Source organism: Myotis nattereri (genome assembly GCF_964212035.1).
Source record: "Myotis nattereri genome assembly, chromosome: 2".
Classification (NCBI taxonomy): domain Eukaryota; kingdom Metazoa; phylum Chordata; class Mammalia; order Chiroptera; family Vespertilionidae; genus Myotis; species Myotis nattereri.
Window position 1 is genome coordinate 150,233,942 of NC_138076.1, and position 26,972 is coordinate 150,260,913.

The window sequence follows — 26,972 nt, forward strand, 5'->3', positions numbered from 1 at the left end:
TCGTAAGTAATATTGCTTGATTTACAAAATTCTTTCCCAAGGATAAATTCAAAAGGTTGTTATATGGATATTCAAATAATACTAGGGAAAAAATGACATTATTTCACTTATTCTGTACGTAATGAATGAGTCTGCTTGCCCAAATGTTAAATTATGAAACCACACTATGTAAAATACACCTATTAGATTTAAAAAGAAGTTAAATCTATATTTATTTACTAGCACTGTCAAACATTACACAAAACACATTCAAGTGGCAAGTAATTATAATGCAAGCCCTTGCATGGCAATCCAAATTTATTGAACTACTGATGCTAAGTTATACAAAATTGCACCACTTTAATTAAGGCTTTTAGTTTACATTTGGCCACCTCTAAGTAGTTGTAACATTAGGTTGGTCAATTTAAATACTGTGGCTCCCTGTTGGATAGACACACAATCTTTACACCCAAACATTAATGCATACAAAGCAACAAGGCATTGTTAAATAAAACAGCAATAGTTACTGCAACTTGGGCCTTGTGACCAATTATACATGATTAAAATTACTTCCCACATTCACATCCACAGTACTCGTCCACCATTTAACATCTCAACCAAAACGTTACACATGTGAAACAATCACTAACAGGCAAAAATACTAAACCTGTATATTTGGTATTGCAAATACACTTATGCATGAGCAAGCAAGGGATTCACAGTGAGAATCTACAGCTGCAGAAGCCTGAAAATGATTTACAAAAATTGTTAAATCATTAAAAAATTGTTTGAAAATATACACTTCTTGTTGTAGACCCCCACTGTACACACAACTATAAACATTGTTCCCTATGTAAACAAAAAAGGAAACATATAATAAGAGATTTGAAAAATCTGGACATTTCCTTCCCAACAGATATTAAAGGCAACGTCTTTAATCTAAGACATTATACTGAAAGGACTATTGTATTTTTAAAGACAAGATCACTGTCTCCACAGGTTTTTTAAAAATTAAAAAAACTATATAGCTGTGTTAATCAAAGCGCTTATTTGTATAATACAATGATAATGACCTTGATTTTCTTAAAAAAAATTACAATAAGCTACAAGTATCAAAGAAGCAAAGTTATCTGGAGTAGTCTATATAGGAGCTCTTTGGACTTTCTTTTATTATGCTAAAATAGTGGTGCTTTTAGGATTTACATTATTGTACTCTCCAAAACAAAGTATGGGGCGCGTTATAGTATACAGTACACCATTTTCATACATGTACAACATTGGTGGATGAAAATGTCTCTTAGCAGTAATACTGGATTGTAGCCTCTGGTTTTACCAGATGCATACACTAGGGCTATTATATAAGTAAAAATCTCTCTTGTGATACTGGAAAGTGATTAGAATGTGCAAACTGATGTAGTAGCTTTCATCCGCCTCTTAAAGGGTACCACCACAGAAAGTCCATTTAAGATGTTGGTAGGTTTAACAAAGTTGGAATGCTGGCACTGTTGAATTGGGCAACAGTTCTTCAGACCTGTCAAAAGAAAAAAATAAATTGCAAACATGGGTTGAAAATAGCACACAAAGGAGCCAAAGGAACACATTAAGACAACAGGATTCAAGGTTTAAAAATGAATAGAATGCAGGCTCTTGTCCTCATTACATTAATGACATTGTACCACAACTCATAGCAAGGCAAAGCAAGGGTAGATGTTTTCATCTTTTTAGAATGACTTCATCTAACCTGCTGCCCTCTTGAAAGCCAGTCAAATGAAAGTCTTAGATAAAAAAAAAGGCAGTATCCCTTAGTGCAAATCTCTGTGTATTACCTTCCAAAGATTAAAAGCAGGGGGAGGAGGGAGGAAACCACATTGAAATTTTACGTCAGTTCAACTTCCTTAGAATTAAGATGAAAAGACAGCAATATTAACAAAATTGGTGATTCTACAAGTGTTCACAATCCCAGAATTACATCATAAGTATAGAATGCACAGCTCACTAAGGTTGCTAGTATCAGAAAATCAAGGCTTTCTTCCTCGCTCTTTCAATAAGAGTGGCTAAACGCTGGTTCAGAGAGCAGGCAAGAAATTATCCTATGATGGCTCTTTACAGTTGAGTTATATATATACTTTCTAATTCCATATTTAAACACATTCTATCAATTTTTAGATGTCAGAAAAAAGGCTAGTATTACACTAAAATCACGTAAACTTAAAAAATTGTGAGTGATATAAATAAAAGAAGTCAAAACACATTGCCAAATATCTATTTACTTTGGATGGTTTTCTCCATACATGTCTGGGCTAAAAAAATGTTCCCTTTTTTTACTGTTTTTGTGGGGATCAGACTTGTTGCGAGCTCCAGAAATGCTTTTAATACATATGTGTTTGCTGATTTCCCAAATGCCTCGAACTTTAAGCCCTCATTTAGACTCTGAGTTTGCTAAGTTTTTCTAGCAGACTGAATGTAGCAATTGGAAGGGACAGATGGGAATATGTGAGTTCAGGCACATATGTGCTAAGAATGGGCATGTATCTGGTCAGGAAAGAGAGAATAACAAAAGTGAGAGGGTATAACTCTAAACGGAAAGCCTTAAACAGAGTAGGGTCAAAACCCCCCAAAGATACAGAGCCAGAGTACTATGGTAGTATAGGGCCATTTAATTTAACACAAGCAGCAGCAGAATCACAAACATATAAAGTGCCCAAGGATAAGAGTACAGTACAATATGGTTTAATTAACACTGAGCAGGGAACCATTATTATTGGCAAACAGCAGTCGCTAAATGGTTGAGGATTTATCATGTGCCAGGCACTGATCAATTGCTTTATAAGGTTTAACTCATTTAATATGATTATTTTCAAAAACTATATAAAAATGTTATATGCTCAGTTTTCCTTTGCTATCTCATCGGTGGGCTGAATTTGTGGTTCTTTCTGGCTGGAATTCTCCATCCCCTACACAATTTCTATTTGACTTTCCGATCTCAGCTTAGATGTCTCTTACAGACTTTTCCTGAATCCATAGTTCATGTGACATACCTGATTTGGTGTCCCAGTTACAAGCTCCTATAGTACTCATTATGACATAGTACTCATTAGTAATGAAGCATGGACTTGGCAGCCAGTTCATGGCTTAAATTATGTACTCCAGATCATTGGGTTCAAAGTCTGGCTTTGTACTTACTTACTGCAGGGCTTGAACAAGTAATCTTTTTGTGTCTCAGTTCACTCATTTGTAACACAGACAGTATTTAAAAATAGTGCCTGGCATATGATAAACGTGTCATGAATTCTTATTATCAGTACCAGGCTGGATTTATTCTATAACATTTACAAATGTTATAGAATAAATAACATTTCTTTATAATTGTTATTTGCATTTATCATAGTTTGCAACTATTTGTCCAACTCTACCACTAGACTTCAATTAAGGCAATGAAGAAGCAAGGAGAGGTCAGTATTGTTCATCACTGTATTGTCAGCAAAAACCAGTGTCCCATTGGGGCATAAGCATTTATTAAATGAACTAGAATATTCACTTATGGGTAATACTTCTGATGATATGTAAATGAAATAATTATTTTAATCACTAGGATATTATACTAACTCATGAATATCTTAAAAGGGAAGTAATTATTTCTTTTTTAGAACAAGAAAAAATTCTATACTTGCTGTCTTAACAAGAGTGCCCTAAATGAAGTTGAGGTTACAAGTTAAAAGATTTAAAAAAGGAGGAAAATAAACAAACATACCTGGCTCAGAGCTACAATGCATTTAGTATATTAAAGCAGCTGACATGATGACTTTTTGCGGGCCTTCCCAGGCACTGGAGTTTTTCTGTTAATTTGCCGCACTAGGTCATAAAAGATCTGCAAACATATATATATATTTTTTTAACTTATAGGAGACAAAAAACTAAAAAAAACAAAAAAAAACCCCCAAAAAACCTCCAAAAAGTAAAATTAAAAAATAGAATTTTTCATGGATATAAATGAACCCAAGAAAGGAAATATTTTTTTTCAGTTAAGAAATAAGAGTAAAACCAGGTATTATAAATGCCAAGTTCTTTTCTGTTTATTTTTTGGGAGGGCTAAAATTGTTCTCCTTAAAATAAGTACTGAGTTGAAGGAGCTACAGAGATCTTAACCTTAGTTCAATTAGAACATTTACTCTTCTTCAGATCTTTCCATGTATCTTTACAATATGACTTTAAGCCCCTTCAAGGCAATAACTGTGCATACTTTTTTCAATTTGCTCTCTTTTACATAACACATCTTTCATATATCCAAAGGCTTAATTCGTGTTCCCTACCCCTTACTATTTTTTTTTTTCCGAGCCTTCCTTCCTTTCATGGTTTATTCCACTTTAATGATGAGATTAAAATACACTGTTGCTTATTAACATGCATATTATTTAATAGAAGATTTTTGCCTAAAAGGATTAACAAAGCACCCTGAGCCCTAGCTGGTTTGGCTCAGTGGATAGAGAGTTGGCCTGCGGACTGAAGGGTCCTGGGTTCGATTCCAGTCAAGGGCATATGCCTGGGTTGCGGGCTCATTCCCCATCCAGTAGGGGTCGTGCAAGAGGCAGCCAATCAATGATTTTCTTTCATCATTGATGTTTCTATCTCTCTCTACCTCTCCCTTCCTCTCTGAAATCAATAAAAAATACTAAAAGGAAAAAGAAAAACAACAACAACAAAAGCACCCCGAGTACACATTAATTTGAGGTTGTGTTAATACACATACGTTATTTTCCATTAATTCTGCATGTTGAATTCCAAATAGAGATTTTAAAGTATAGTTCACCATACCTCATTAACATTTATTTTTGATTTTGCAGAGGATTCTAAGAATGCACAGTTGTTCCACTGTCTTGCTAGATTTTGACCTTGTTCCTTTCCTACAACTCTTTCATCTTCCAAGTCACACTTATTACCAACCAGAATCATTGGAACCTAAAAATATATTTGTGAGGGTAAAAAGAAATAAGTAAATAAATATATGCTATAAATTCAAATTCAAATTAAAAGAATTCTTAGAGTCAACTCTAAGGATTTTTTATATTACACCAGAGAAAAATATTAAATTAATCATTTGTAATATAATTTACAGTTAAATATGAAAGCCTTAATAATGTTAATTTAAGAACCTTTCACATGAAAATTTTAGAAAACAAGCTAGGATTTGTTTATGAAAGGGGAAAATAACCCTTAAGATTATATCACAATGGACTTATAACTGATTATAATAAGCAAAATACAAAACTTTTTCAAAAAGGAAGTACCAAAGGGTGTTGCTGTAAAAAGCCAGTATATCTCAAAATTTTTAAAATGTTTCTTTTAGAGATGTGAATCAACTTCAAGTTTTCTGACACACATTTATCAAATAACTAGAGGCCCAGTGCACAAAAATTTGTGCACTCGCGGGTGGGGGAGGGGTCCCTCTCACAGTCTGGGACCCTTTGGGGGTGACCACTTGCTGGCTTAGGCCTGATCCCTGGGGGATTGGGCCTAAGATGGCAATCAGACATCCCTCTGGCAGCCCGGCAGCCCTCGGGGGATGTCCATTTGCCAGTGTGAAGCAGACCTAAGCTGCAGTCAGACATCCTTAGTGCTGCTGAGGAGGTGGGAGAGGCTCCCACCACCACCGCTGTACTGGCAGCCATCAGCCTGGCTTGTGGCTGAGCAGAGCTCCCCCTGTGGGAGCGCACTGACCACCAGAGGGCAGTTCCTGCATTGAGCGTCTGCCCCCTGGTGGTCAGGGAGTGTCATAGTGACCAATCATTCCCAGTCCTTCTGCTGTTAGGGTCAGTTTGCATATTACCCTTTTACTATATAGGATAGAGGCCTGGTGCACAGGTGGGGGCCAGCTGATTTGCCCTGAAGGGTGATACGGATCAGGGTGGGGGTCCCACTTGGGTGCCTGGCCAACCTTGATGACGGGCTGATGGCTGTTTGCAGCTGGTCACACCCCCTTCAGGGTGGGGGTCCCCACTGGGGTGCCTGGCCACCCTGGATGATGGGCTGAGGGCTGTTTTCAGGCTGGCCTGCGACTGAAGCTCCCAGCCTCTTTTTTTTTTACTTTTTGTTTTATTCTGGGATTTATTTACCTTCTATAGCTGTCACTGGAGCTGAGAGCCCACTCCAGCTCTGAGGCTGTTGCTGGTTGAAAGCAGATATCTGGGTTTGTTTAGCTTCTATAATTGAAACTCTGTTGCCATCACTGGCTGCTCTAAGCTCTGAGGCCCCCCTGGCTGAAAGCAGGTACCTGGGGATTGTTTAGCTTCTATAATTGCAACATTGTTGCATCTGGAGCTCAGAGCTGAGCGCGGCAGGCGGGGAACCTTGGCTTCCTCCATCACTGGAGCAAGCAAGCCTCCTGTTCGCTTCAGCTGCCTGGCTGCCAGCCGCCATCTTGGCTGGCAGTTAATTTGCATATCCTGCTGATTAGCCAATGGGAAGGGTAGCGAAGTTACGGTTAATTACCATGCTTGTCTATTATCAGATAGGATTAGTCTCAATTTTACAACTTAAAAAGGAGAAATTTGAAAAGTCCCTAAAGCAGAATTTTTATTTATAGTCTAATTAAAATGCTACAAAGTTACAATCATCTTGATTTACTAAAATCTAGACCACATTAATAATGTGTTTGGATGCATGTGATGTTGTAATTTTAAAAGGACATTATGGAAAAATAATACTTATTCTTCAAAACTCCCTTTGATCATTTAGAGATTGACTTTCTAAAGAATTTTTTGGGAAAAAATCCAAACTAGAAAATCAAGAATTTTGGCGTTTTAAGAAGATATAGAGTATCCTATCTAATAAAGAGGGAATATGCTAACTGACCCTCACCATCACAAAGATGGTGGTGCCCACAGCCAATAAGGAGGGAATATGCTAATTGACTGCACACACTCAAAGATGGTGGCGCCCACAGCCACAAGATGGCCAGCAGGGGAGGGCAGTTAGGGGCAACCGGGCCGGCCGGCAGAATCGGTTAGGGGCAATTAGGCAGGCAAGTGGTTGGGAGCCAGCAGTCCCAGACTGTGAGATTGGGCCTACACCGGCAGTCGGACATCCCTCGAGGGGTCCCAGATTGGAGAGGGTGTAGACTGGGCTGAGGGACAACTCCCCCCGCCACCGTACACGAATTTCATGCACCGGGCCTCTAGTTATATTAATAAATACTTGTTTAATGCAATTGATAGAAGAAAAGTACAGTAGTTACTACAGATAATACAAAACAGATTTACTAATTAAGAAGTGCTGCCAAAACCGGTTTGGCTCAGTGGATAGAGCGTCGGCCTGCGGACTGAGGGGTCCCAGGTTCGATTCCGGTCAAGGGCATGTACCTGGGTTGCGGGCACATCCCCAGTAGGAGATGTGCAGGAGGCGGCTGATCGATGTTTCTCTCCCATCGATGTTTCTAACTCTCTATCTCTCTCCCTTCCTCTCTGTAAAAAAATCAATAAAATATATTAAAAAAAAAAAAAAAAGAAAGAAAAAGAAAAAAGAAAAGAAGTGCTTCACTGAGGTCACTATAAATATGTAGGGTGCCCCAAAGTTTTTATTTCAGAAGTCCAAGAAACAACAGCATTTCCTAGAAGTCTCACAATATTTACCATAATTAAATTATAGATATTACAATGGTTCTTGAAAGTGTTGGGCCAGACCAGCAACATCAACACCATCTAGAAACTTGTTAGAAATACAAATTCTTGAGCTCAATCCCACACCTAATGAATCAGAAACTCTGGGAGTGGGGCAGGTGGGGCCTGGCAATCTGTTTTAACCAGTTTCAGCTAGTGATTTAATGCAAGATGAATGTTGAGAACCACTGCTATACAGAGTAAGATAAGGAATTAAAATAATCCTTTTAAAGTTTCCTACAGGGATTAAACTCCATTATGGTACACTTTGAAGGGGCATGTAAATTAACATTAGAATCTAATATATTTGTTGGTTTCCTGAAAAATAATTATTATTTTTCTCCTTTTCTGTCATAGTTTCTTTAGATGTGTTCATATGTTAAAAAGGCTCTTAAATATACCAGTAATGTGGCCAGAACATAATTTGCTCTATTAGTTAACATTTGTCACACACATCTGTCCTTCTTCCCCACCAAATGCATGATTTAAAAATGGGAAGGATATAAATTTTATTTTACACAGGTTAAGGGGAGAGGAGTGTTTTCACTTTCCACATTATATATATTTGAAATAGGTATGAGGGTTAAAGATATATTTTGCCTCTCAAGGAAAAAGCTTTTGAAATACAAGCCTCCCAAATAAATACATCAACTTTAAATTCTTAGTTTTAAATTGGATATCACTACAATAAGAGTTTAAAATAAAGTACATTTATTTATTAGGATGTCAGCTTACATCATCAGTGTCTTTAACTCGAAGAATCTGTTCTCTCAGATCTTGTAAATCATTAAATGTGGACTGTGCTGTGATGGAATAAACTAATGCAAAGCCTTGTCCATTTTTCATGTACAAATCCCTCATTGCTGTAAATTGTTCCTACAATAGAAAGAATCATTAAAGAATAATGTTGTGACAGTTAATTTGACAACTTTTAAAGTCTAAAATTAGAGCTCAATGAAGAATATTGTAGTATTATGTAACATATCTTTAAATTACAATCTGTGGCAAGATCCTATTTGAAAAGCTGATATTTCAAAAAATAAGCTTTTAATTTAAAAATGATACACCAAAGCAGATTTAGGTGCAAAAACTATACTCAAGTGGAACAGAAATATCCTGTCTCTAAAAGCTACTTAATGGAAGATTTTAATATTTTATAACTTACAGAGCACCCAAATAAGTCCCCAAGTTACAGCTAAGCTCACAGTGCTCTAGTTCTATGGGGTCCACCAGCATGCTTACCTACATCTTGCCATTTCCCATACCTTTTCTCTTCCATTAGGGAAAGAACACAGTCCATGGCACATATTAGGTACTCAAACATTAGTTGAATGAATACCATATATCCAGAATAAATCTGCCCTTTATCTTCAGATACCAACAAATCTAGCTGGTTTGTAAATACTTTAAAGGAGGAACGATATCATTCAAAATATTTCACACAGCTACAGAAGAATAAGTATATCTTATAGAAATAAATAAGTATACCCAAGTATTTTCCACATTATTTAAAATGTGGTAATAAATTTTAACATGCTTTAAAAGTACTACTGAGACCGAAAATTTTCATCCAAACAAGTTTCTACTTATTTTTTAAATAACTGACTCCCTGTAATTACAAAGGTCACACAGAAAAAGTAGAATTCAAGGATAAAAAAGCTTTACAATTTAATGTAAGTAGTACTTTTATATAAGCTTCACAAACATCTGTCTATAGAATATTAGCATTTACAAGGACAATACTGCATAAGTTGTGCATATACTTTGGTTCTTCATTTTACATACCGTTCCTGCAGTATCCAAGATTTCAAGCATACACTGCTGTGCATCTACTTCAACTTGCTGGGGGGTGGGGTGGGGAGACAAAATAGACCTTCATTTTTTTTTTTATATATATAAACAACACTATCTTAATATACACAAAAGCTAATATGATATTTAAAACAGAGACAGATTATAGCAACTCTAATCTCAATACTTTAACAGAAGAAAAATATAGCTAGATAATTAAGGTTCACCAACTTTGTATTAGGTGCAAAAACCATGTATTCTGACTCAACACAGATAGTGACAAGATCCAAGATCAATATGAATCACTAAACACTTTGTTCTGGAAAGGAAATTATTTCAGCCCCAGCTGGTTTGGCTCATTGAATAGAGCGTCAGCCTGCAGACTGAAGGGCCCTGGGTTCGATGCTGGTCAAGGGCACATGCCCGGGTTGTGGGCTTGGAGCCCAGTGGGGAGCGTGCAGGAGACAGCCGATCAATGCTACTCTCTCATCATTGATGTTTCTATCTCTCTCCCTCCCTCTTTCTTCCTCTCTGAAATCAGTAAAAATATATTAAAAAAAAAACACACAAAAAAACCCCCACCCCTTCATTAAAAAAAAGGAAATTATTTCAAAAAAGCTTAAAAAATTAAAACCAGTTGTAGTGAGAATAATATCAGAAGTGATTCTGCCTACCGCAATTCTGCCAATATTTTAGAAAGAGTTTCATTTTTCTAGATAACCACTTCCCCCCTTCACTGTATTGGAATAAAATTTCTGGTAGCAAGGAAGCAGAGGACAGCTAAAAAATAAATTGTGTTTCTCTGTTACCATCTTTCACCCAACATTTTCTAGGGAAAAAAGTTATTTAAAATTAGCTGTGGAAAAAAAGTTCTACTGCCTTACTGCTAGGGTGCAGGAAGGGCTTTCCAGTTTTGTTTTGTTTTTGTAGACTGTGGACAAAGGAAGGAATGAAACACACTGGCTGCACAGCAGCAGGGGCCATGTTGGCTGCTACATAAGGTGAGGCATAACTTCCTTGCTATTACATTACATGTCTCCACATTAAGTTCTATTGTCATATGTTGTGTTAGCGAACATCGCAATAAACCTTTCCGTTATGAGCAGTGACACTTTCTCAAAGAGTTATTAGTAGGAAGGTTAGGGAGACTCCTGTACTCACATCTTTAGGTTAAAATGAAGGGAACCCGAGAGTATTTTTTCATCTTTGGGGTGGGGTTTGGATAGACCATGAAGCTACCACTTGAAATGGATGGCCTAGCTTTTAAGTTTATTTGTCAAATTAAAATGTTGGGGTCATGGTAAACTTGAAATTCTCAGAGAGAGAAAGAGAGAAAGAGAGGGACAGCGAGAGCCAAGTCTTCAAGAGCCTCATAAACTGGTAGACATGGAATGCCAAGAAATAATCAAGTGTAAATTTTTCCCACTATGTAAATAACATTCAATAATTATAAAGCTAAAACCAATAATTTATATTTATAGTAAAGTGAAAAGCAAAAGGCCTTTAAAAGTACCATATACCTTTCTATAAGAATCTTCTATCGTAGGATCATATTTTTCAACAAAAATTCCTTGAACAAACTGTACAGTCTGAAAAAAATTAACATACCATTATACATCTAAAGAAAAGAACAAATCCAAATCTGTACATTTCAAACTATTGATTTCACATAGTAGTTATGCCACTGATAAAAAACACAATCACATTTGAATGAATGCATTTGGTAAGATTACCTTAGAAAGTTGTTTTTTTAAAAAGTAATCACTATGCTCTTTGTTAGGTAATTCTAAATTTAGAGATCATACTATATTTAAAAATTTTTAAATATTTCCAGTGTCAGTCTTAATTGAATTTTAATTAGAAAGTGGCTAATTGTTTTGTGTACACACATGTGTGTATACTCATAACACTCCCCCATTACTCTGGATATAATTACACATGAAAAAGCAGCTCATGCTCTGTTGTACATACTTCTCAGTTTGATTTCAGCATGTCAAGTTCTGTGCTAAGTGGCCAAGTGAGATGATCAATCTATCTTATTGTGGGGCTTTGCTAAACTCTCATCTATTCATCAAGTTATTTTCCCTAAGTTTCTTCCCTTTCCCAACCACCATCAAGCTGTGTCTTTTTTCTTGCTATACTATTCCTTGATACAGAAAATATGGACTGTCAAAATAATGTCAAAACTGTATAGTCAGAGGTGTTATTTGGAAAAAGATTCTTATAAGCTTTATTTAATATTTTCTAACATAAAAATATATATAATGACAAAGACCAAAACTAACTCCTATGTGGCTCTGAAATGCACACTTTTATATGCTCGCACCCTCTGTGTGAGCTCACTCTGTCTTCTGGCATATTTCAGGTTGGTCTGGAACCAGTTGTTCCAGAGAAAGTATGATCTACCCAGATACAACTAAGAGTTGACTAAAATTACAAGAAAAATATTACATTGCTTCTAAAATTACTGAGATTTCACCTTAACAGATAAACGAAAACCAATAATCAAAACCTAAAACTCAACAGAAGAACATGTCTTGGAGTGAAGAGCTTAGGTATAGTGAGAATGACTTACCAGAGCGGATTTTCCAACGCCTCCTGAGCCAAGAACGACTAGCTTATACTCACGCATGGTGCAAACCTGTCAAAAGCTAGTACCTATTAAAGAAAAGAAAAAAAAAATCTTAATATCTCTGTAATCAGGTGGTCCTTTTATGAATAAGACCTTTAAGCAAATAGATTTATTTAAAAATGATTACTATACCACACTAATATGGAGCATCCCATAAACAGACTTACTAAAGAATGGGCTCTTTTAACACATCAGATGCAGAAAGAAACTGCAAAATTACAGATACGACTTTCAGCATTTCCTAAGTTCAATTAGAATAAAATATTTACTCTATTAAGAAAAAAAATGGTGGGAGGAGGCTGAAGAAAAGCTTGAAAGGATATTCTATTGGTTATAAGATGGCAGCAACAGACATGTTTACCTTCCTTTCTATCCTGAGTCACAAGTAGTTGAATGCCTACTAAGTACAGGAATATACCAAATTGGGGGTGGGGAAAGGGAAAATCCTGCCTTCACTGAGCTAATATTCTAGAAAGATAAATAGGATAGGGCAGCAGTCTATAGACAAATCCAGCCCACCATCTGTTTTTATACATAAAGTTTTATTGAAATACAGCCATGCCTATTCATTTGTGCATTGTCTGTGGTTGCTATCTTGCTGTGATGGCAGTTAAGAAGTTACAGCAGAGACCATCTGGTCTGCAAAGCCTAAAATATTTACTTTGTCATTTATAGAAAAAAAACTGCTGACCCCTGAGATACATGAATGGTAAATGAGTTAGCAGAGAAAGCAGACCAAATATTCATTGCTGAAATGGGAGAGGTACAAGGTATCTGAAAATGGTCAGGAATCAGTGGCAAAATTGAATATGAATGCCCAGACTCTGTTCAATATTATGAAATACTAAGTATCAATAGCAATAAAACAAAAAGAAGCAAACTATACTAAGGCTTATCAGAGACACTAAAAGTTTCCATAATAGGGGAGAACATGAGAATACAAAGCTCCCACATTCCTAGGGGGAAAAATTTAGTCAGTGGCTATGATACAAAAGTAGCCACCAGAACAGGTTCTAAACTTTCTTCTTAATCAATAATAGTTCTTTAGTCATAGCAACAAGTAACTACCAGAACTGGTTTAAAAACATTTAATCAACTAATAATTGTTTGCTTCAGTGAATATGATTCTGTAAACCAGTCACTATCTGATAGCCCCTTCTGAAAGTTGATCATAAATGAACTCACTTTGGTATATTTCTTTGTGTTAAATCTCTTTATATATTCTTTCTTCCAGCTTATATTCTTAGAAAAGATATCCTTTGTTTAATCTATCTCTCTATGACACTCCTTTATTTCTCAAGATGCCAGGCTTATTGCCATGGACTTTCTTTCAAAACTTTCTCCTTCACTTCTACCTAATATATACATACACACACTGAGTGGCCAGATTATTATGACCACCTGACATTTGTAGGCAAATTAGCTATAATTTCGCACTGAAGTTGCTAGAGGGCCAGACCATTATAAATAGGGAAGCAGGTTGTTTACCACGACAGTAGAAGTGATTTTTTTTTCTGAAGATATGGGTAAACAACGTGATTTAACGGCCTTTGAACTTGGGATATTACACACACACACACACACACACACACACACACTCCCCCCGAGTGGCCAGACTATTATGACCACCTGACGTTTGTAGGCAAATTAGCCGTACACTGCATTGTATGGGATATGAAAGCTGAAGGCCTGTTCGAACACCTTTGCTGTCTGCAGTTACCAAGATAAAACGTCTCCAATTCACACAGGAACACAAGGATTGGACAGTCGAGCATTGGAAAAAAGTCAGGCGGTCCGATGAATCACGTTTCCAGTTGCATCATGCAGATGGGAGAGTGAGAATTTGGCGGAAACAGCATGAAAGCATGTACACATATATGAGTACAACCCTTCAAGCTGGTGGGGGCAGTGTTATGGTTTGGGGCATGTTTTCCTGGCATGATTTGGGCCCTTTAATTCATGTGCAACAATGTCTGAATAGCACCACATACCTAAGTATCGCTGCTGATCAAGTTCATCCTATCATGTTGATGGCATATTCCAATGGAGATGGCTTCTTCCAACAAGACAATGCGCCATGCCACAGTGCTCCTATTGTTCAGGAGTGGTTTCAAGAACATGAGGGAGACTTTACCTTGCTTAGGTGGCCCCCACCATCACCAGATCTCAATCCAATTGAGTATTTGTGGGACGAAGTTAAAAGAGCCATTAGGCAGCTGGTTCCACAACCATCAAATCTCACAGAACTGGACAGTGCTATTCATCAGGCATGGTGTCAGATTCCTCGCATCACCTTTCAACATCTCGTGGAGTCAATGCCAAGAAGAATCGCCACAGTATTGAAGGCAAAAGGTGGCCCAACGAAGTACTGATGGGGTGGTCATAATAATCTGGCCACTCAGTGTGTGTGTATCTATCTATCTACCTATCTATCCATCCATCCATCCATCCATCCATCCATCCATCCATCCCACGTTCAAAGGCTGTTAAATTGTGTTGTTTACCCATATCTTCAGAAAAAAATCACTTCTACTGTCGTGGTAAACAACCTGCTTCCCTATTTATAATGGTCTGGCTCTCTAGCAGCTTCAGCATGAAATTATAGGTAATTTGCCTACAAACGTCAGGTGGTCATAATAATCTGGCTCCTCAGTGTGTGTATGTATTCTCATTCTCTCATTCCCCCCCGGTGCACGAAATTCGTGCACAGGTACGGCCCCTAGGCCTGACCTGCAGTCAGGGCCCATCCTATTTATCTTTCTAGAATATTAGCTCAGTGAAGGCAGGATTTTCCCTTCCCCACCCCCAATTTGGTATATTCCTATACTTAGTAGGCATTAATTCACTCCTGCCTTTGAAAGTTTGTTGATCTTTAAACTCTAATTCCCTAAAACCATATAAAACTAGCAGTCTGCTCTGTTCAGGGAAGACTGTGTCTGACTAGGATAGCTTGTTTCTTAAAGTAATTAATAACTTCAGCTTTGTTTTTTGTTTCAGATATGAAGAGTCTTCTCTTATTCTTTGAGAGTTGACCTAAGACCTTCATTTGGCATCATTCCAAATGAAGCCCTTAGCCATACAAGTGTACTAAATAAATAGGCTGCTTCTGACCCACTGCTATTTGTTCTTTGAACTTACTGTCAGATGAGTCAGTCTTAACAATGGTGGGAGCTCCAATTGGTTCCTTGAGTTTTCATTGTTAATTTGTTTTGTTATCTTGGACTTGCAAAAAAATTGATCTTTGTGTAAGGCAATTAGGCCTTTAGGTTTTGGCTTGGAGGTGTACTGTTTGGTAAATATTTCTGCCATTAGTTTAATTCTTTAGTTACTTGCTTTGCTTTTGTCCATCTATTTGTGATGTGTTTTGTTTTTTCCTGGACTGTCTAGTTTCATTCCCTGAATAGAGGATGCTTCATTTGGAATAGAGGGAGGCATAGGCCTGATAAGCCTCCAATTAAATTCAAACTAGCCCCAAGTACTAAAAGGTTGAAGATGAGTAAAACCAGTGACCAAGCAAAGGTGAATGACTGTCAAAATTTCACCTTGGGTCACTTTCAAAACCTTCATGATGGCATATTATAAGGTCAATAACTGTAGAATTGTTGATTATGTGGTTCCTTCCTAACCTCTACTTGGTTAGGGAACCTGAGAATCTGTTTGCAAGGGCACATCTAATAAAAATTTTTTTTAAAGTACTCAAATCATTTAAAAAAAAATATATATCTTATTGATTTTTTACAGAGAGAAAGGGAGAGGGATAGAGAATTAGAAACATCAATGAGAGAGAAACATCGAACAGCTGCCTCCTGAACACCCCCTTCTGGGGATGCGCCTGCAACCAAGGTACATGCCCTTGACTGGAATTGAACCTGGGACCCTTAAGCCCGCAGGCCAACCCTCTATCCACTGAGCCAAACCGGTCAGGGCTCAAATCATTTTTATTTAGGAATAATTTACATCTAATGAAACAAGTAGATCTTAGGCATTAAATTAGTTTTGACATTTTCTAGTGCTGGCAACCACAAACACAGCCCTCATTAAAATTTAAAACACTTTTATCACCTATAAAGTTCCCAATGTGCCTCTTCTAAGTAATTATCATGACACTATTTTCCTTGTCTCTAGTGATCTCTTTCTTATTTGTCAAAGCCAAAACCTTCTCTAAGTAGAATTTGTGTCTTTTATAAACTTCCAATATAATCCTGATTCTTGCACTTAAAAATTGTGACTAACAATTGTGACTTAACAACTAGACCGATGGTCAACTTTTGGAATGTCAAAATTAATACCTTAATAGGAACTAAAATTTTATGAAGAATTATGGGACAAAAATAATACTGAATAATTAACTTCTTTAATTGGTACTCTGGAGCTTCAAAATATGACTAAAATAGTCTCTCTTTTGTTCTCTGTTGCTCAAATCTTTGGAAACCTACCCTCCCTGATTCATTCTGTCTATTTATACTACCCACAAAACCCTTCTATTTCTTCTGCTCCTCCCCTTTACCTCTGAAACAAACTACCTTCCTGAGGGTTTCTCAGTAAGGGAACAATTATACTAAACAATAAATAGCCCCTTTAATCAACTAAGTAGAAAGCAGAGCTATAAAAACTGAATTTAAACACTTGGTCTAGAATTTAGTTAAAATTATGTTTAGGGATTTTCCTAAATCTCAGGAAGACTGACAGAAATTTGGTGCAGAATTCCAACTGAATTACTAATTATTTAATTTCCCATAAAAGAAAAAGGTTAAAACAGCAGGATAAAGTAAGACCAGATTCAAATATCTTTTAAAAAAGTGACTTAAAGAGAACAATAACCTACTTAGGTTCTATTTCAGAAGTCTTTCTAAGGGGTAGACTGGTCAAGATTTAAAGTTGCAAACAAAATAAAAATGACTTAGAAAAAAAAATGACTTCAGGAAATTTAAAAAAATATTTTGTGGTAGGACCTAGCTGAGGTACAGGAAGACAAGCCCCTTCTCTCTGATTGGCTAGGAAACTTAAAATGGAAAATTGTAATTTAGAAAATATACAATGGCTAAACATTTTCAGAGACCCTCACAAAGTAAACAAGCTAAAAAGAAACACTGAACCAAAAGGTCTTTGTTTTCTAAGAAATGGGAGCCTATGGAATAGGATACCTGTATATACTGCAAGTAGAGCCATTGGAAGAACCAATGTTCCATGCTTACTAAGAAGCAAAAGTAGAAAGATCCCCAATCTGTCCCATAATGCTGCTCCAAGGGAAACTTGAGCACTCAATAATTCCAGGAGTAGACTGACTACACAGAGTCATAAAGGAATATTTTGGGGTGATGGAAGTGTTGTAAAACTGGTTGAAGTGATGACTACACAACTATAAAGTTACTAAAACCCAAGAACAAAAACACTGCCACAGCTGAAAAACAAAAACACTGATTGAATCAACATAAAAATTACCATTTAAAAAACACCGACTATTGCCCTAAGGCGGTTTGGCTTGCTGGTTAGAGCATTAGCCCACAGATGGAAGGGTCAGGGTTCAATTCCCAGTCAAGGGTATGCATCTCGATTGCAGGCTCCATCCCTGGCCCAGGTAGGCATGTGTGGCTGGCAACCAATCAATGTATTTCTCTCCCCCATCCCCCTTCTCATCAATGTTTCTCTCTCCTCCCACCCCATCCTCCCTCTCTCCCTCCCTCTCCAAAAATCAATGGAAACATTTCCTCAGGTGAGGATTTAAAAAAAAAAAAAAAAAGACATTGACTATAAGAGTAAACATTTATGGAAACTACATTTCTTTCTTTTTAAAAATATTTTTGTTTAATCCTCACCCAAGGACATACTTCTACTGATTTTAGAGAGAGAGGAAGGGAGAAGGGGGGTGGGAAGGGGTTGAGAGAGAGATGGATGCGAGGGCAAAACATCGGGTTGCCTCTCACATCCACTCCTACCCGGGATTGAACCCACAAACCAGGGATGTACCCTGACTGAGAATTGAACCCACGATCTTTCAGTGCATGGGATGATGTTCCAACCAACTGAACCACACTGGCCAGGGCAGAACTCCATTTCTTAATGAAATGGTTGGGCCTCTTTTTCCCAGTCGCTTCATTTATCCATAAATATTACCTGTTGCCAGAATGAGTCATGTTTACCCATATTAGTGCTTCTGTAAGTAATTGGTTCATCTTATTTCTTTTTATTGTTGTTGTTAATCCTCACCCAAGGACATGTTTCCATTGATTTTTTAAAAAAATATATTGTATTGATTTTTTACAGAGAGGAAGGGAGAAGGATAGAGAGCCAGAAACATCGGTGAGAGAGAAACATCGATCGGCTGCCTCCTGCACACTCCCCACTGGGGATGTGCCTGCAACCAAGGCACATGCCCTTGACCGGAATCGAACCTGGAACACTTCAGTCCGCAGGCCGACGCTCTATCTGTTGAGTCAAACTGGCCTGGGCTCCATTGATTTTTTACAGAGGAAGGAAGGGAATGGGACAGAGAAAGAGAGAGAAACATCGATGTGAGAGAGACACATCAATTCATTGCCTCCGGCTGGGACTGAGGAACTTGCAACTGAGGTGCGTGCCCTTGACCAGAATTGAACCTGAGTGTTCTGTCCGCAGGCCAACACTCTAACCACTTAGCAAACTGGCTAGTGCCCTTCCATTTTTTATTACTGACAAAAAAGATCCTTTGCATGGGTATAGGACATTTTCTTTATCCACTCACCAGCTGGTGGACATCTGGATTGCTTCCAGCTTGTTTTAATTTTAGTAACTCAACCAAGAATTTTTACCACAGAGCCCTATGGTCATAGGAAATTGAAAATAATTCAAATTTTGAAGTAGAGAAATGTGACTGAAGTCAGCAATAGACTTTCAAATCTAAAAATATAGTGGCAAAACACATCTAACTTACCAATAAGTTTTTTAACAAGGAACACCAATAAGAAGAAAATACAACTAAACATAGTCATTATTTTTCATTAATTTTTTTCAATACTTACTTATATGGACTTGCAACCATAATATTTTAATTTAAATCCTGATAAATACCAATGCTATAAGTATTTTTTCCTTAAAAATAAAACCTAACAGTACAACAGCCAAAATTTGTGAACTAATATTATTTTTTCAAATAATGTGTTTTTTAGTACACCAGTTTTGAAAAATTGTTTCCAGATTTTAAGACTGACAAAAAAATCCCTGATTTAATTGTGAATAACAACTCTAGAAATTGACCATTAGTTTTCAGCAGAAAAGATAATGCTGATTAATAAGTAATGTGTGTCATTGGCTTGGGGGGGGGGGGGTAGGAAAGTGGTGGTACCCGTGTATTTGTGAGCCATAGGCGGAACCTTTCCTGTACTAGTGTTCTTAGCTACAAAGCCATGAATGAGCACTTGAGAACCTGTGAGATCCTAAAATTTCATGCACAATTTCAAGATGGGAAGAGTTATATCAGAATTTCAAGGGGATCTGTGATAGGTAATGTTTAAGAACTTTGAGAATTATTGTTCTTTCACAGATCTTCAAAGAGGGACAATTTTGACAGCATAGCATAGTGTTCATAGCACCAAAGTTTCAAATCCTGGTTTTGTATAACCTCAGGCAAGTCATGAAAACTTTCGGAGTTTCACTTTCCTTATTGGGTAAATGGAGACAGTAATAACCATATGATAAGGTTGTGAGGTAAATATACAAAATTGTTAACTCCACAAAAACTAGAATTTTTTTAAAAATATATTTTATTGCCAAAACCGGTTTGGCTCAGTGGATAGAGCGTCGGTCTGCGGACTGAAAGGTCCCAGGTTCGATTCCGGTCAAGGGCATGTACCTGGGTTGCGGGCACATCCCCAGTAGGAGATGTGCAGGAGGCAGCTGATCGATGTTTCTCTCTCATCGATGTTTCTAGCTCTCTATCTCTCTCCCTTCCTCTCTGTAAAAAATCAATAAAATATATTTAAAAAAAAAAAAAAATATATATTTTATTGATTTTTTACAGAGAGGAAGGGAGAGAGAGATAGAGTTAGAAACATCGATCAGCTGCCTCCTGCACATTTCCCATTGGGAATGTGCCCGCAACCCAGGTACATGCCCTCGACCGGAATCGAACCTGGGACCCTTCAATCCGCAGGCCGATGCTCTATCCACTGAGCCAAACCGGTTTCGGCAAAAAACTAGAATTTTGGTCTGTTTATTCATCATTGCTATATCCTCAGAATCTAAAACAGTGCCTAATATACTAGTACTAGAGGCCCGGTGCACAAAAATTTGTGCACTGGGGGGTGGAGGGGTCCCTCAGCCCAGCCTGTGCCCTCCCACAGTCTGGGACCCCTCGGGGGATGACCATCTGCTGGCTAAGGCCTGCTCCCCAGGGGACTGGGCCTAAGATGGCAATCAGACATCCCTCTGGCAGCCCGGCAGCCCTCGGGGGATGTCCACTTGCCAGCGGGGAACAGACCTAAGCTGTAGTCGGACATCCTTAGCGCTGCTGAGGAGGCAGGAGAGGCTCCCACCACCACCGCTGTACTGGCAGCCATCAGCCTGGCTTGTGGCAGAGCAGTGCTCCCCCATGTGGGAGTGCACTGACCACCAGAGGGCAGTTCCTGCATTGAGCGTCTGCCCCCTGGTGGTCAGTGTGTGTCATAGTGACCAGTTATTCCCAGTCTTATATGCTAAAATTGGTTTCTAACCATCTGGGGGTTCTATCTTTATTTTAGTCCTCCTGTCACTCACTGTAACTAGTTTGGAATATATTAAAATAAACTGAACTATACTATAATTCTTTAGCTATAGACTTGAAGGTTTACTACTATATTCCACTAAATACATTTTAACATATTTGAAACAGGAATGTGTCCTATAGCAACCTCCTCTCCCCTGTACTGACAAAAAGCTAATAGCATATTAGTATTTTGAATCATTAAAAAATGAAGTTCAGGTAGACTGGGAACTAATCCCCTCTTACAATTTTTAAAAAACAGATCATTACACAAAAATATTAGTACTGGTGTTTTTTGACCCTTAATATTAATTACACAAGTCAATGACCTTTACTGTGTGGCATATTATACAGACTGTAATTCTGATAGTATAGAGAAAATCTCATAGTAGTGTTACTACTTTAGGAATACTAAGAAAATCTTAAGATTGTATTTAATTTTCTTGAACTTAAGTTGTGAAGTTATCTTGTAATTACCCCATGTTGTTATAATTTTAAAATGTTGATAATTATTGGCATTTTTAAAAAGTGGGATTGGAAACTAAAAAATGCTAAGTTTAACAAGGCACTCAACTCAGAATGAATAAAATATTAATGCTGACAACACATGTGTTGAATAAGGATGTGTCAGCAATAGGGGATATCTTAGTTAAACATTTTGCCAAAAATGATGGTGCTTGGTCAACTATATATAAAACATTCTAGTTTGAATTTCCAGTACAGCTGATGAGATTTTGTTGGTTTACATACTCCCTCTTTTATGGTATTCCTTGTAAATAATGGCATTTATATGTAAAAACTGGATGCGGTTTGGAAGTTATCTGTAAAGTTAAGAATTGCTAATTAATAATAATATGCCTATGCTAATCTGCAAATACAGCATTACTTTAATCAAGCTTTAATCTATGTACTTAACCAATTATATTAACTCATTAATTAGTGAGGGATTCCAAGATCCCCATTTTCTTTGGGTGGTTAAACAGGCAAGAACAAAGTATATATGCAAAATGAACTTAGGAGTGTTATTAACAGTGCCATTTCTCACATATATTATACTTCATCAGCAAGAAAGTGCAACTCCTGTAACAAGCAGGAACTTATACAATTATAAATATGAAGCATGATTCACATTACTTCTCCAACAATCTAAGAATACAGATGAAGAAAACCAATTAAATTTGTAAATAACTACCAAAACACTGAAAATTCCAATACTGTTAAAACTGGAAGCATTTTTGACACTAAGTTTTCAAATACTCTGCTACTTATCTTTTAATAAAAACCTTTTGGTTATTTTAGGTATTATATGTTATTTGCATTTAAAAATTCCTAATTTTAGTTACTTATATAGATTCCCTAAAATTTGTGTGAATCAACCAAGTCCTGATCAAAGTAACTGATAGTTCTTATAGTTTTACTTGTATTTCTTGCAAAATTCTTGAGTACACTGTTCACTAATTTAAAGGGTTGTTTTATTATTACCTTCTACAACTTTCTCCATGTACTTTGCAGCTTGGCTTGCATTGTTGGTTCATCAATTTAAGAAGTTGTTTAGTTCTAGTCTCAGAGAAAAGCATAGCCAAGACATGGAAAGACAAGAAAACACCACCTCCTAAAGCAGCGGTTCTCAACCTGTGGGTCGCGACCCCTTTGGGGGTCGAATGACCCTTTCACAGGGGTCGCCTAAGACCATCGGAAAACACATATATAATTACATACTGTGTTTTTTTAAAAATATATTTTATTGATTTTTTACAGAGGAAGGGAGAGGGATAGAGAGTTAGAAACATCGATCAGCTGCCTCCTGCACACACCCTACTGGGGATGTGCCTGCAACCAAGGTACATGCCCTTGACTGGAATCGAACCTGGAACCCTTCAGTCCGCAGGCCGACGCTCTATCCACTGAGCCAAACCCGTTAGGGCATTCCATACTGTTTTTGTGATTCATCACTATGCTTTAATTACGTTCAATTTGTAACAATGAAACTAGGGGTCACCACAACATGAGGAACTGTATTATAGGGTCGCGCATTAGGAAGGTTGAGAACCACTGTCCTAACGGCTTTATCCCACGTCAGGTTCCAGGAAATGTTTCGTAATTGCTTGAAATGAAAGTGAGGAAAGCAGCAGACACAATCATGTTCCACATTAAGTGCAATAAACTTATCTAAGACAGTATTTCATTAACCAGAAATTATTAATTGGCATTTTCACAAAAAAACACAAAACAATAATTCTGAGCAGAAAATTATGAAGAGATTTATGAGTCAAAGAAAAGAAAATTACAGTAAAGTTTTAGTCTAAATGTATTCACTATGTGCCCTAACCAGTTTGGCTCAGTGGACAGAGCATCGGCCTGCGGACTCAAGGGTCCCAGGTTTGATTCCGGATGGGGGCATGTGCCTTGGTTGCGGCACATCCCCAGTGCGGGGTGTGCAGGAGGCAGCTGATCGATGTTTCTCTCTCATTGATGTTTCTAACGTTCTATCCCTCTCCCTTCCTCGCTGTAAAAAATCAATAAAATATTAAAAAAATAAAAATAAATGTATTCACTATGTAAAAGTACATATCAAAAAGCACATTACTGATACCATTATCCACCATTCTGTATTACATATATTTTTCATTAATAAGACCTAAGACAGACCCAACTTCAGATATTACTGTTCCTAATTGAACTACAAGAGTAATTCTGAAAATCATTGGGGAAATAAAAATGCCTAACTAAATGTTCTATAATAATAAAAGCATAATATGCTAATTAGGCCGGAGAGCTGAACGACCTTCCGGATGTTGCCCCTGCGGTGGGGGCCGAGGCAGAGGCGGGTAGGGGCAATCTGGCAGGAAGGCGAGCAGTTAGGGGTGATCAGGCAGGCGAGTGGTTAGGGGTGATAAGGCAGGCAGGCAGGCAGATTGGTTAGAGGTGATGAGGCATGCAGGCAGGTAGGCAAGCGGTCAGGAGCCAGCAGTCCCAGATTGTGAGAGGGATATCCGACTGCCGGTTTAGGCCCGACCCCCTAAGGGGTCCCGGATTGTGAGAGGTTGCAGGCCGGGCTGATGGACCCCCTCACCTCTCCTCTGAGCACGAATTTCGTGCACCGGGCCTCTAGTAAATATATATTTTAAAACTCTTGGCTATTTACTTGGTGTTGACATGTACTGAGGACCTACTTTGATCTAAGAAATGTGCTAGAACCTGAGGATTAAAAAATAAATTCTAAGGAGACATATATAAAAAAAAAAAAATCTAAGAAATTATAACTTTTATCATAATTGCTGCAATATAGCATTCAATATTCAACATCAATATATAACGAGTGTTCTAGGCAATGGGAATAAAGCAGTGAACAAAAGACCCTGTTCTGAAAATTTATATAATCCAGAGGGGCGGGGAAAACAAATAAAATATGTTAGATGTGATAAGCACCGTGGAGAAAAAAAATAAAGCAAGGTAAGGTAGAGGGTGCGGGACTGTGAGGACTGTTTTGTAAAGGTAGTTAAAAAGAACTTCTGTTAAGATGAAAGTAATATATAGCTTATTGCCAAAGAGTCCTTTCAATGGATTGATATTAAATCCTGTTTTTAACAAAAGGCTCTATCATTAGGCTTTGCTCTGTTTAATATTTTTAAATCAACAGCTTTGGTGGGATGACATGTCAATTAATTTGTGGCTGAAGTTAAATTTGGATTTTGGAGGGCTGGTGTCTTTAATGCCCTGCCTTCCTCTACTAATAGGGGCACAAATGAGATTTCTGGAGGAATCCAAATGTAGTTGTTCTTATGAAGGACTGTTATTCTGTACAAAACGTCAGTGTTTTCTTTTGCCAGCTCTATATAAGATATTCAACCCACCCCACCCCCCAATCAGTCTGAAATTCTTTTATCTTAAATGATAAGGACTAAGTAAAAACACGTAGCTACTGGTTACTAAAGTCAAGTGACATTACTTTACCCACTAAATTCTTTCTGGAAGAGATGATACCTGATTTCTCCTTTTTGCCTCCAATTCCCAAAGTAGTATGTTAGCAGTTAAAGAGAATTACTGTGTTCTCTTCTCACTCCCAAATAAAATTAAATACTTTAAATGTCAGAAGAACCTGGTTAATCTGTTAGACACAATGATAGAAATAAAAACTTGTGAGCAGATTTAAAAATTATTTTTGGAGAAAGAAATAAGAGGTTTAAACACTACCTCTCATAGCCTCTTTTAAACATAAAACTTCTAACAGGGAACTACAAAATAAAGCTGTTTAAATGAGTATTGCTTACCATATTTACTTTCTGAGTTGTCTGACTCTCATAATGAGGACAAATGGGAAATGTTTCCAATCTTATAGTTAGCTGAGAAAGGTCCTCTCTGTGAACTAAAATTTTAAATCTAATCAAGTGCAGAATTTGTAGACTGTCAAACTGTTTATAGCAATTTCTCTATTTTGATCATATTTATAATACCTCAAGTAGGGAAAAAATTATTCCCTTGCACTTTCCATGATTAATATTGCCAGTAAATAAAGATTATTCCAACATACACTGTGACATGCAAATGAAAGTCATGTTTTCCAGTTTTATCACTGGAGTTTTAACTGTAGTTACCTTTCAGTTCAGTACTTGATCACATCTCTGAGAGACTATATTAACTACAGTATAATAATTTATCAGTAATGTGTCAAATTCAGAAGAACCAGTTTCTTTATAGATTTCTCAGCCAAGTTAATAGATTAGCAAGGTAGTTAAGTGACAAAAGATAAAACATAAAATAGATTTCAACAATGTTTCATAAACAGGCAAGAAGAAATAATGTGAGCTCAAGATCACTTTATTAGTTTCTAGCAGATCCTTCCACACAGGTTAAATTTGTGTAGAACTCTCCCTGCTTCCAAGACTAACTTGGACATGACCTAAAAATTAACCTGGCAGTTTTTCCCCCCTCAAGTCTGATTGATATAACTGTAAATTCTATAGGCATACAGAGTGACTCAAAGATCTACTACGTATTTCAAATATAATTTAGGTAACCTGAATATGAACATTAACTTTATTATTTGCTGTTTTAGAATGACACACACACACACACTCACAAATGCATGCACACGTGTACCTTAGTTAACTGTATTTTACTAGAGGCCCAGTGCACAAAATTCATGCACTGCTGGGGTCCCTAATGGCTGCCTGCCACCGACCAGGACCTCCCTCCCTTCCCCAGGCTGGCTCCGCCCCCTGGTCGAACTCGTGGATGATGGGACAATTTGCATACTATGCTTTTATTATATAGGATACTTAAAAAAATCATAAAATTATAACAACAGTTATGAGCATAAGCTGTAGATCTGGTTTCCTGGGTTAGGATGTCAGTTCTAATACAGATTAGCTAAGTGACTTTGTTCATGTTATTTAACCTCTCTGTGCATCATTTACTCATCTGAAAATGTGACTAACAATACCCACTACTTAAAGTTTTTAAGTTTCAAATGAAGTAACTTATTCTACACAAAATGTTTAACACCAGTGAGTAGCATATAAACAGTCTATTTTAAAAATAAGTATTAGATTTTTAAAACACCATTAATGTTACCTTTCATAGGTAAACTGCCATTTAAGTTCACACCAATTATTGACAGATGTCACAAATCCCAACTGAAAACGAACTACATAAACTTTGGTATATAAAAAAAAGTTCTTATACTTGCCCTGTATGAATTGTAATTCCAGTAGAATTACAATTGGTATTTTTTAATCCCACTTATCTAGCTCTTTACAGGGCTTAAAATGTGAAGCACACAAAGGTCTTCAAAAGCATACTATACTATACTATACTATACTATACTATACTATACTATACTATACGAAACTGTATACTTGATTCATTCTACCTTGGTGTCTCTGGAATCAATTCCATTCTCTCCACTCTACTTATAAGGGCCCACACATTATTTCTCACACAAGGAAAGGGGGATAGAGGAAGCAAGTATGAAGGGAAGACATTTTTAAGGGAATAATGATGTTCACTGGAAGATGAGGATTTTTCTGGGTGAAAGCATTAACATAATTCATCACATCATCAATGCAGGGATATGTGGAAGAGGAAGAAAGGACCTTCTTTGCTTAAAAGTTTGTCCTGTATTTTATAAGAAACGGAGAGATTAGAGTTTGCAAGCTGGGAAATGATATAAACATAACTGTTTTAGAATGATTACAGAAAC

At 37.2% G+C, this 26,972-nt stretch overlaps 1 protein-coding gene across 1 annotated transcript in view; it reads right to left on the reverse strand.

Moving 5' to 3' along the window:
• Window positions 1-279: 279 nt before the first annotated feature.
• RAP1B (RAP1B, member of RAS oncogene family) overlaps window positions 280-26,972 on the reverse strand; it is a 51,637-nt gene continuing 24,944 nt past the window's right edge. Inside the window, exons 2-8 of the mRNA XM_081083224.1 lie at window positions 11,998-12,080; window positions 10,943-11,011; window positions 9,417-9,473; window positions 8,367-8,507; window positions 4,792-4,935; window positions 3,731-3,847; window positions 280-1,510 (exon numbers count right to left, since the gene is read on the reverse strand). Coding sequence (XP_080939350.1) covers window positions 3,761-3,847; window positions 4,792-4,935; window positions 8,367-8,507; window positions 9,417-9,473; window positions 10,943-11,011; window positions 11,998-12,054 — 555 coding nt within the window. The 5' untranslated portion in view covers window positions 12,055-12,080 and the 3' untranslated portion in view covers window positions 280-1,510; window positions 3,731-3,760. The remainder of the gene's footprint in view (window positions 1,511-3,730; window positions 3,848-4,791; window positions 4,936-8,366; window positions 8,508-9,416; window positions 9,474-10,942; window positions 11,012-11,997; window positions 12,081-26,972) is intronic.